The sequence below is a fragment of the Mus pahari genome, chromosome 8, assembly GCF_900095145.1.
Source record: "Mus pahari chromosome 8, PAHARI_EIJ_v1.1, whole genome shotgun sequence".
NCBI classification, from domain to species: domain Eukaryota; kingdom Metazoa; phylum Chordata; class Mammalia; order Rodentia; family Muridae; genus Mus; species Mus pahari.
The window spans coordinates 12533235-12544966 of NC_034597.1; the positions used below are offsets into that span (position 1 = coordinate 12533235).

Here is an 11732-nt window from a genome sequence, read left to right on the forward strand (position 1 = left end):
TTCAAAGTTATGGATTGTTCTTGATATAATGTTAAGATGAAGACAGCGGGAATGAAAATTGAATATTATACTTTTAAGTACTAGATTTTATGGCATACAGCTCATTCAGTGAAAAAATATATAAGATAAAAGTTTGAGCATAAACAAAACATATGAACAGAAGAAGGACTAAAAGAGAATATACTTAAATGTCAATAGCAGTTGGTTCTAGGAACTGGATTTTTACATTATGTTAATCAACTACTTTACAGTTTCCTCACTCGATACATATTATTTAAGTGTAGAGGTTAGGGAGATGACCCAGAGTTTAAGAGCATGTACTGCTCTTTCAGAAGATAACAGTTTGATTCCCAACACTCAAGTCTGGCAGCTTATAACCTCCTGTAACTTCAGCTCCAGGGGAATCTAATCATCTCTTCTGAATGACATAGTCACTTACACTCATGCACATAGCCACACACAGGTACACATATATGCACACATACAATAATAAAAATAAAACTTAAAAAAATAAGACTGAAGTCCAGTTAAAAGGTGTGAAAATTGTAAACCATAAAATTGAAAATGACTTAAATGCACATCTAATTTAAAAAGAAATGGTCAAGAAAAGAAAAAGCCACATTGTTTTCAAAGGGGACATTTGTGGTTTGGGTGGGGATAGAGGGTGGGGCATACTGTATGAGTCAACATTCATGAGGGGAAAGAAAAGCTACTAACCAAGCCACTAGCGGTTTGGTGTAGGGACATGTGGGGAAAGGGTTTGGTAATGTGGGGTGGTCTAGATGGAGAAAGGAGGTTCATCTGAGGTAAGGTGGGAATATTAATCAGTATGTATGAGTGTTTATGTATTAAATTGTACATTGACTCATTTGTGCACAAACTATATTATTCTATTGGAAGCATCTAAGTATAGACACATAGTTGACATAGAATAGCCCAAAATCTAATCTCGAGCTAAGTACAAAAACTTAGAAACTGAATGTCTTGACTAAATATAGAATCTAGCCTTGACCAAAATTTCCACAAACTGTATTCACAACCAATAGCTGCTGTGTCTCAACACTTTAACCTGTACATGAAAGTTATACTTCCTTTTTCCACCGTCCTCACAATTGTTATGGACTTCAAAAAACAGAACATTTCTTATGCCATAGAGAGGTATAGAATAAATAATTGCTGCTATCAAAAACTTAAAATTGATAAAATCTAGCATATCTGACACTGTTCCCATCATCATCATATCATCACTGTTCCCTTCGGACTAATCATACAGTAGAGAGCCAGTTGAGCTAGCCACAATCAAGAGCAGATGCCGCACGGGCTTTAATGTCTGAAGGTTATAATCTTGTGAAAATTTACTTTTGCATCTTTATCTTTGAGTTGCATGAACACTCATTTCAGTCTGACTAACTTAAGCACTGACCTGAAATATGGCCTTCCTTCAGACTTTCTCATTCTGGAATGTCTGCCCTATGGCCTGCCTAAGCAAACATGATTCATCCCACTGCCCCTCAGATCCTTCCTTATCCACAGGTCAATAGGCATCTCCTACCTGGAATTTGAGCAGCATACAGTCTAGGACCAGTTTTAATCTTGGGAATGGAGGGTATTTTAGAATTTTGCTTACCATAATTCACAAGATTTATATCAAAATAGAAAGCTCTAGGTGGAAATGTTGGGACAAAATTCTCAAGACAGACACGCCCAGGAAGTTTTGGGGTCTGTGAATATTACACATATTTGTCATTGCTCTCTTTCCCTGGACCTTTTGTTGTTTGTTTTTAGACAGTATCTTATGTTTCCAGTCTGGCCTTGGACTCACTATTTGTAGAAGATGACTTTGACTTTCTGACCCTCCTACTGGCATTGCCAGCTTTCTGGGATTACAGGCATGGACCATCATACTTGCTTCATGTGGTATTCTAGGTCCAACTCAGGATCTCATGTATGCTAGGCATGCACTCTGCCAACTGAGACACAACCTTTGCCCTCCTGGACTCTTTACACACATTCTTTCACTGATTTTTACGTAAAGCCTATGAAGGTTGTGGCATTATTTTATCTATAGTTCAGAGAGAAGAAAAGCCACTTATCAGCTCTGTCTCTTGGTCGAACTGTAAAGCTAGGATGAGTTTGAATAGCAATGCTTCTGAGTTCTTGGTTCTTTGCATTAGTTAGCCTATCTGTATGTATGTGGAGTTTCGGAAGTAGAAAGTAGTAAGATTGGCCTGGGCCCAGACTCTGAAAGGTGTCAGTGTTAACATCAAGTATCAAGAAAGATGGTAAGGATGCCTGTGAAGGTGGAGAGATACCTCGGATGGGGATGGCAGGAGCTGGCTACCTCCCCACTTCCAACCCGATGCCATAAAGTTGGCTCTCCCACCCTCAACTCGAGTAAGAAGTTATCACCCTGGCAGTGAGCAGGCTTCACTCCTTGTTTCACCTTATAAGGTCTCCTCACCCTGCACCTTGTAGTTGAAGCATTTTCCAACACCCCTGTCCTGGCCATACATATGTTGCCCCTGAGACCCCGGCCACCTCCTCAGAGCCATAAATACACCTCCCCCACCCCCAATAAACGAATCAGTTCTCTGAAGCTGTGTTTATTGAACTCAACTTATAGCTGAACAAGATCCTGCACAGTACCCATCTGTGCCTGGTTAAGCTTTCCTCCTTCCAGCCCAGTGGACAATGGGCCTGGCTACCTAGAGGGAGAAGCTGACAGGACATGGGGGCTGAAAGAACACTAACTGGGAATGGCACAGACCTTTGAAACCTTAAAGCCAGTTACGCACCTTTTCCAACAAGGCCATATCTCCTAATCCTTCCCAAGCAGTTCCATCAACTGGGGACTCATTATTCAAATATATGAGCCTACAGGGTGCTATTTTCATTTAAACCACTACAGCATGTTGTAGAACTGGACAATGTTTTTTGCATTCGTGTTTTTTTTTGTTTATTTTTTTATTTCATTGTTTTATGTATATGAGTGTTTTGCCTGCATGTATACCACTTGCATGCAGTATACTACTTGCACTCAGTGCCTACAGAAACCAGAAGTGGCCATTGGAGCTCCTGGAACTGGAGTTATGCATGACAATGAGCTGCTAGGTGGGGGCTGGGTCCTTGGGAAGAGCAGTTAGTGCCTTTAATCACTTAGCCATCTGTCTAGTCCCTTTATATTAATTTTGATGAATTTCTGTAACAAAGTGTGTTTCTTGGGAGCTATTGACTTTTTTGTTCATTTGTTTGTTCGATTTTTTTTTTTTTTTTTTTTTTTTTTTTGAGACAGGGTTTCTCTGTGTAGCTTTAGCTGTCATGGAACTTGATCGGTAGACCAGGCTGGCCCTGAACTCACTGAGATCCACCTGCTTCTGCCTCTGAAGTGCTGAGACCAAAGACATGCACCACCACCACCAGGCTCACTATTGACTTATTAAAGAGTCAGTAACAGTCAGACTATTATCATCTATGCGATCCAGCTTGACCATTTGGTATGCAAACAGTGCAGTTGCACAGGTTCCTGCATTCAGAAGCACTTCATGCCGGTGCTTGCTGTCTTTAAATATTGTCTTCTAGTCTGTTATGTAGAAAAATAATTCATTTGCGCCTCTGTCATGAGTCTTGGATAGGTTTTCAGCTGCTGGTTCTTCTGTTCTTTTGGCCCTGAGGAGTGTCCATTTCCCTGCTTTGGCCCAGTCATCATTGCCATCTTTCCTACCTTGGTCTAACCTCAGGGTATATTTCCTCCAGTGTCTAGGGATGAAGCACGGCGATAGCCATTTCAAAATGGTAGCAATGCCACAGCATGTTTAAGGATGGAGTCAATGAGGGTAAATTATTTTTGAAGATCACTCGTTTGCTATGGGCTTAAGGAAGGAGGCCTATGGGAAATGCCTGCCTTGGATTCTTTCTTCCTAGCAGCTAAGAGAAGAATTACAAGTTAGTGGAGTGGAGGGGTTCCCCAGTTCTGGGAAGGTTTGTAGTTAACCCAAAAATCCCTCTGTCCAGGAGATAGGTCATTAAGTAATAAGTAAAACACAATGATGAACCGAGAGACTCCAGAGAAAGAAACCTGATGTTGAATGGCCCAGGAAGTTCTCATCAAAGGCAGACAGAAAGGAACTCCCTCCTGTACAGCTTTGTTTCACTTGGAGGCAGAACCTCTTCAAGTGTGGATGAGCCTCTGCATTCATGGTTATTTATTAAAGTGGTTTTGTTTGTTTTGTTTTTGAGTCAGTGTCTCAAGTAGCCCAGGCTGTCATCAAACTTGCGAGGTAGCTGAGGAGGGCCTTGAACTTCTTCTAATCCTCTTGCCTCCAACTCCTGGGTGACAGACAAAATTATAGGTGTGTACGAGCACCATGTCCTTGTTTTGAGATGCTAGAGGTTGACCTAAAGCTTTGTGTATGGTAGGCAAGTACTCTTTACCAACTGAGCTCATCCCCACCTCAAGAGAAAGTTCAAGATTTGGTAACTACAGAGCAGAAACAGGGGTATGTACTGCTAGACAAACAGAACTTTTAAGAGCTGGGTAAGACAACATGTGGCTTGGCCTTCTGCAAAATGTGACATCCTGAGAAACATTTTTCTTTGACTTGAGGATCTTTCATTTGAAGGCATTAATGAACCTGTTTCCTCTCAGAATGAGGAAGCTTGGGTAAGAGAACTTGAGGTTAGGAAAACACAGATGTCTCAAATGTGGTGAGGGGATTGGGCAATTTGGCCCTACTTGTTAAAAAGTACCCACTTTTGAATTTTCATTTCACTTTTTTTTGAGATGGGGGTCTTGTCATGTTGCTCAGACTGGCTTGGAACTCCTTCCTCAAATGACCCTCCTAACCCTGCCTCTGGAGTGCTGTTGTAATTACAGATAGATAGATGCTCATCATAACCCCAAAAGGACTACCCTTCCAGGATGGCCTGAAACTTTCTCTGTAGCGGAGTATGACTTGAACCCCTGATCCACTTCCCTAGTGCTGGTGTTATACGGGCCCACTCTATCAAGTCTGATTTTACATAGTGCTGGGAATCAAACCTAGGGCTTCTTACATCCTAGGCAAACATTTTAGCAACGGAACCAGACCTAAGTAGATCTGCAAGGGTGGGATACCAGTCGCTAAAACAGAACGTGGCAGCCAGGCTTCTACTCACCCAAAGCGAAAGAATAGCAGGTAAACGCCATGAAGTCTCTAGTTCTACGGAAACGTTCCTGTTTATTTAGAAAACGCGTATTTGCAAGTGAACGCGTACACGGAGGTCTAGAAAGTGCCACACCAAACTTAACTGTGACCGTGTGAGGGCAGATAGTAGAAATCAATGGGCACTCATGTTTCTTGGTGTGTTTTTGTTGTCTGGATCTTTTTACTTCCTCGTGAATTACCGGGAGGTGACGGAACAGTGTTTTGGCTGCGTCCGGTGACGGTAAAAGGGGAGCACCCTGCGGGGAGACCGGGGAAGCCGGGGTCCCCTCTCTCTCGCGCAGCCCGAGGTGAGGATATCCCGCCCTACTGAGGTGATCCTGCGGAGGGGCGGAGCTCCGCCGCTCTGAGGCGGGAGGTGGCTCCTGGGGGCGGGGCCAGTCCAGTGCAGTCGCTCGCTCCGCTCCCACTATGCCCTTATAAGGAGCGCCCCGCGAGAGGGTTCGGGAATCCGGTCGCAATCCCTGCGGCGCAGCCCCAATCCCAGGCCCCTCCCTTGGGAATGGGGGCGGGGCGGGACCTTGGCGGCGCTGCCTTGGGGGCGGAGCTTCTCGAAGGAGGCCCAATAGGAGCCACAGTCCGGCTCTGAATTGCGTTGCCATTGGGCGCGGCGACGTGAGAGGGCGGGGCGCCTGTGGGGCTAGTTACGCCGAGGGAAGCCCGGACTCTAGTCGCCGCTCCGAGTCAGTCACTCGCCGCCGGCTCCGGCCCTACGGATCCCAGTTTTCTGTTGCCCGCGGTACGCCGCCCCGCTAGCCGCCGCGATGCCGGTGTTTCACACGCGTACGATCGAGAGCATCCTGGAGCCGGTGGCGCAGCAGATCTCGCACCTGGTGATTATGCACGAGGAGGGCGAGGTGGACGGCAAAGCCATTCCTGACCTCACCGCGCCCGTGGCTGCCGTGCAGGCGGCCGTCAGCAACCTCGTCCGGGTGAGCGCGCCGGGCCTGGGACGGGAGCGCGGGCGGGAGACGTCCCCAGGGTCCCGGTCCGCCTCGCAGCTTGCATTCGCAGGCGCTTGGAGCGCCGGGTGGACTCCAGGGCAGGTGCCGTGGTTTCGAATGCCGATTTCTCTGGGCTGTGACCTTGAGCAAGCCACTGAGCTTGTCCGGGACCTCAGTTTCCTCATCAATAAAATGGGGCACTTGTGTGAGAAATCCTGCCTTGGGGCTGTGCTGTGAAGAGCCAGCGAGGTTTTAGTGGTGAAGTGCCTAGCGTGTGTGTGCCCGTAGTAGGCGCCCAAGAAATGGTAGTTAGGTTGTCTCACGGTCCCTCCCCTGGGCAGGCTCGCGTCACTTGCGTTGAGTACCTTGCTCTTAACTCCTTTTTAGGCCTCTCCTGTCCAACCTGTGGGTGGGTTCTCTTACGGGCTCCCTGCCTTTACTTCCAAGGATTCTTATTTGCACCCGGCTGCTCGCCTTTCTAATACTTCTGTCCCCTGAGACCCACCTGCCCAACCCTCCCCTGGGATCCTGGTGTCTGTCGCTTCTACCCTACTGCTTGGCTTCCTCCTCTCTCTGTCGCCGCCTCCTTTCCTTCGGGGCATTCTGCTCACACCTCCGGGGACTCTTACCACCTTTAGACAGTAATTCATAACCAGGAGCCCTGCTTGTCCTCTGCCTGACCCCATGGTCATCATTTTATTCCTTCCGTGAAGCTGCCCACCCAGCTTTACCTGCTGTCAAATGGCTTTCTTTTACTGGGCCTTTCCAGATTTGGGGGGCCTCCTCCTCTGCCCCTCCCTCTGGCAGGAAGCAAGATGGAGCTGCTGTGAGAGGTCTGTGGAATCTGGGATCTGCAGCCCCTGCTTGAGGGAAAGGCTAGGGCGTTCTTTGCCAGTCCACACTTTCCTGCCTGCTCCTAACTCTTCACTGATCTTTGTAGCCCACTTCTGAAATGGGAAAAGAGATAGAGAGACTGTACCCAGGCTAAGGTCACACTTGCTCGAGGCTGGGTGTGACTCAGACTGCTGTTGCCTGTGAAGAACAACTCAGGAAAAAGTTCATACTGCTTTCCGAACCAAGCTGTGTAAATAGTGTGTCAGGGTAGTTGATAGGTAACTGTCTGTCGGGTGGGGCTTGTGTTATTTATCTGATATAGGACTTTAATGCATGAAATGACTTTCTGGGTCTTCAGGGGCCTGGGACTGCCTCAGGCATTTTAGGAGACCGGTAGCTGAGCAAGAAGGCTGGGAAGGGGGAGGGGAGGGAGGGAGGAAGGGGAAGGAGGGCGGGACTAGGGACTGAAATTTCTGTTCTTCTATTCTGATTAAGTAAGAAACTATTGAGTAGGAGCAGTGTACTCATTCAGACTGTCTGTCTTGTTCTTGTTCTCTTTGTAGCTAATTTTAATCTCAGACCCCAGAGTACATTCTTATGTAGTGTTGTCTGACATGGCTGCATTCCAGGCCTCTGGTTTTTCAACAAATGGGAAACAATGTAAAGAGACAAGGTAATGGTGTCCCTCCATGTAGCACTTGAGAAAAGGAAATCTTAAACCCACATGTTGCACTTGGAACACAGCTGGTGTAGTCAAGGGCTTGGTTGATATCTGGTTAGGCTATTTAGAGAGAAGTCATTTATGAGCTCCCATGCCATGAATTAGTAAGCACTGAATGTGTGCTGTATAAAGAGCATTGGAATGTATCAGTGGCCCTCAGGGTGTGCATGAGAGCCACCAGTGGGGCTTTGTAGACAGGACTGTTTCTGGTTCCCATCCCTGACTTACTGAAGGATCTCCAGGAGTAAAGGTTTTCTGTTTTTTAAAGTAGCTACATAGGCGGTTATGATGGTCATAGATAGGAGACATACAAAAGGAACAAGGGCAGATATAAGATGGAAAAACAATACATGTAGTTACATACTTCCTAACACCTATAAAAGGTATTTGAAGTTGAATCAATGGAGGGGATTGGGCTGATAAAGTCATAAACAAAGGTGCTCCCAGCTTTCACTAAGTAGATTGTCTTGATGGCAGGTTAAAGAAATCAGACTCGAAGCCAGTGAATGGCATATGGGTGGTTTAGCAAAAGGTCTTATTTAATAAAATGTACAATTTGGTTGGGAGGGGGAGGGGGAGGGGGAGAACAGTGTGTTAGGAAGAACATGGGCTCTAGGGAGGCCTGAGAACCCATCAACAGTTTTCATAAATGTATGGATTCTCTATGCATCTCAAGTTCCTAACTCCTGTCAGGAAAACACAATGTAAGTGGAACTGTTTTTCCTCTTCCCCAGTTCTAGTCTTCAGCGTTGACACACAGATGGCTCAATAAATAGAGGGTTAAAGGAAGAGGAACCATGTGCAGAGTTAGACTAGGAGGCTCGTGAAGCTTGAAGAAATTGAGGCCTATGATTCAGATGCTGCACGAAGAATAGAAAAGGAATTAACTTTAAACGTAGTAGAGAAATAATAGTACCTGAATAATGAAACTCTAGGGTTGTAAAACTCATGCTGTGTCTATAAAATAATGAAATTAAGTTTTGAGCAAATATTGGAATCCATATAATCAGAATGTTTCTTGCAGATTACTTTGGGAGGCTGTATCCTTGCTCTAATGCTTCTCTTCTGTAATTTCTCTCAGATGATTTATATATGTATGCCAAATTAGTCTTACTTTAGTTCAGAAAATGTATATTATGAATGAAATTAAACCCATCTACTTGGCATAGCATCTGCGGTCTAAGACATGGCTTCTTAAGCTATTTCTACTTGTGACTCCTTTTGGCTTGAGAAATTTTTACTTATCCTTAGCTATAAAGATACATAAAATAGGCATATAAAACAAACAGTTATCAATAAATTATAAGTTTATTTTTAAAAATTTCTTTGGTATAGATAGAACTTTATCATTATTAAAAGATGCAAGTAAATTTGCCTAGTATAATGAGGTGGTTGTGCTAGTTTATTTGCCTGTCAAGAATGAACTCTTTGGCTGACTATTTGGTACTTCAGTGATACAGAGCATCTTTAGTGTTTTTCAGAGTTGATGTGTATTTTGATTTTATAATCTGCAATTCTGAGAACTTAGCTTCACATAAATATGTAGCACAAAGTAGCAGAACTGCATATAAGGGCCATTTTAGAAATTGTTGGAAATCTTGTCCTTCTCCCAAGCCAGAACTCCATGTAATGATTTTCTTTTTTTATGCAACTTGTCAGCAACTTAGACAGCATCTTAAAAAAAAAAAAATCAATCACCTGAATATAATACAATCTAAGGACATTCTAATTTGATACTTACATGCTTGGGAGTGATGGTAAGAAAATATTAGACGTCTTTGCTTTTCTGTAATTAAACATTTATACTTCTAGAAGTGTAAAAAACTTTGTGCGCACAGCAAAAACTGCAGTTTATCACTAATGGTAGTTGTGAATCTGAGTGGAGGTGTTTCAGGTAAGGCCATGCACAGTGCAAATGTATGTCATCTGTTCAGGTTCAAAGCTATGATGAAGTTGTTCCATGCAGCATGGGCGAAGGTGGCCAGAAACAATTTCAATTTATGGCCATAGTTCAGGAACCTTTTACTGGTGCTACATAATTTATCCTTCCCACATTCCAGGTTGTGACCCTATGAGATCATGACCCACCATTTAAGAAGCTGGTGTCTGGGCTGGTGAGATGGCTCAGTGGGTAAGAGCACCCGACTGCTCTTCCGAAGGTCCAGAGTTCAAATCCCAGCAACCACATGGTGGCTCATAACCATCCATAACAAGATCTGATGCCCTCTTCTGGAGTGTCTGAAGACAGCTACAGTGTACTTACATATAATAAATAAATAAATCTTAAAAAAAAAAAAAAAAAAAGCTGGTGTCTAAATGACATCTGGATATTTCCAAAGTTAAATTTGTTGGAGGAAGATGAAACTCTGACTTGTTGAACATGGTCATTCACTTATAAAACAGGAATTTATTGAAATCCTCCTTGAATGTTAAGGCAGTAGGAATGATGCTAAACAGAGTGATTGTTCTATTAGGTTGAAAGTTAGAGGTGGCATTCGGGAAGCAAATCACTGCAAGTTCAGAGGAAGGAGAGATGGCTTGATAGGAAAAGTGGAGGCTTCATGGAAGATATAACATGTGAACTGATAGGACAGAGGATAGGCACATCTAAAGTTGTGAGAATAAATGCCTTACAAATGGAAGAAACTACTTAGGCAAAGCTGCAGAATTTTTAAGCATTCAAAAAACAAATTCCAGCCAGGTGTGGTGGCGCACACCTTTAATCCCGGCACTCAGGAGGCAGAGGCAGGCGGATTTCTGAGTTTGAGGCCAGCCTGGTCTACAAAGTGAGTTTCAGGACAGCCAGGGCTACACAGAGAAACCCTGTCTCGAAAAACCTAAAAAAAAAAAAAAAAATTCCAATTTGAACTGCTTTTGGGGGAGCAGGACTCATTTGGATTTGCAGTTCTGGAGTTCTGGTATCTTTTTTTGGACAAGGTCTTACTGTGTAGATCTACCTGGCCTGGAACTCACAGAGCTCTTCCTACCTCTCCCTCCTCAATGCAAACTGGAAATAAATGTGTATGCCACTATGTCCAGCCATAGTAGTTTGGTCACTGTCTCTAGCATCTGGTTTTTGTTTTTGTTTTTTTGAGACAGGGTTTGTTTGTAGCTCTGGCTTTTCTAGAACTCATTCTGTAGACCAGACTGGCCTCAAACTTAAAAGATCCACTTACTTCTGCCTCCTGTGTTCTGGGATTAAAGATGTGTGCCACCACCACTTGGCTAAAGTGTAGCTTTACTATCTGTTCATATGTCTGTTTCTCTCCCTCTCTCCTTCTCTCTCTCTCTCTCTCTCTCTCTCTCTCTCTCTCTCTCTCTCTCTCTCTGGTTTATTTACATGTATGTACGAGGGTGTCAGATCTTCTGGCATCAGAATTACAGTTTTGACCTGCTGTATGGGTGCTGAGACTTGAACCTGGGTCCTCTCTAGGAAAGTAGCCAGTGAATGCTCTTAACTGCTGAGCCATCTCTTCAGTCCCTGAATTGCCATTTTTTGTTCCACACTTGAAGTCAGCTGGAAAATTTAAAAAGATGTTTTTTTCTTTCCCATTTCATGTGTGTGTGTGTGTGTGTGTGTGTGTGTGTGTGTGTGTGTGTGGTGTGTTCATACTGTGTGGGTATATATGGCTTTGCATGTGGCAGTCCACGATTGACTTTGGGAATCATCCTCAATTGTTCTTACACCTTGTTCGTTCATTGAGTTAGGGTCTCTTAATCAAACCCAGAGCTCACTGTTATGACTAGACTCTAGCCAGCTTGCTTCTTGGAGGAGCACCTGTCTCCTGCTTTCTAATGCTGGAATTACAGGTAGGCTGCCACACCCATCTAGCATTTATGTGGGGTTCGATGGGTCTGAATTACTGAGCCTCTCACTTGTACAGATTTAACTGTGAAGTTATCTCCCATGGCCCTCTTAAAACATTTTTTTTTTCTTTTGCCTGATTTTTCTGATTCACTGTGGAGCTCTAGATGACTTAGAAGTTTCTCTGTATCTCTTGTTAGACTTGAACTTGTGATCTTCCTGCCTTT

The 11732-nt window shown here is 44.2% G+C and overlaps 1 protein-coding gene across 3 annotated transcripts in view; it reads left to right on the top strand.

Moving 5' to 3' along the window:
* The first annotated feature begins 5843 nt into the window (after window positions 1-5843).
* The window catches only part of Vcl (vinculin), a 99717-nt gene continuing 93828 nt past the window's right edge, over window positions 5844-11732 (top strand). For 2 of the 3 annotated variants that reach the window (XM_029541743.1, XM_021202924.2), the window contains exon 1: window positions 5857-6133. In XM_029541743.1, the coding sequence (XP_029397603.1) occupies window positions 5966-6133 (168 nt within the window). In that variant the 5' untranslated portion in view covers window positions 5857-5965. Of the gene's footprint in view, window positions 6134-11732 lie in introns of all 3 variants that reach the window. The other variant, XM_021202925.1, reaches the window with a different exon arrangement.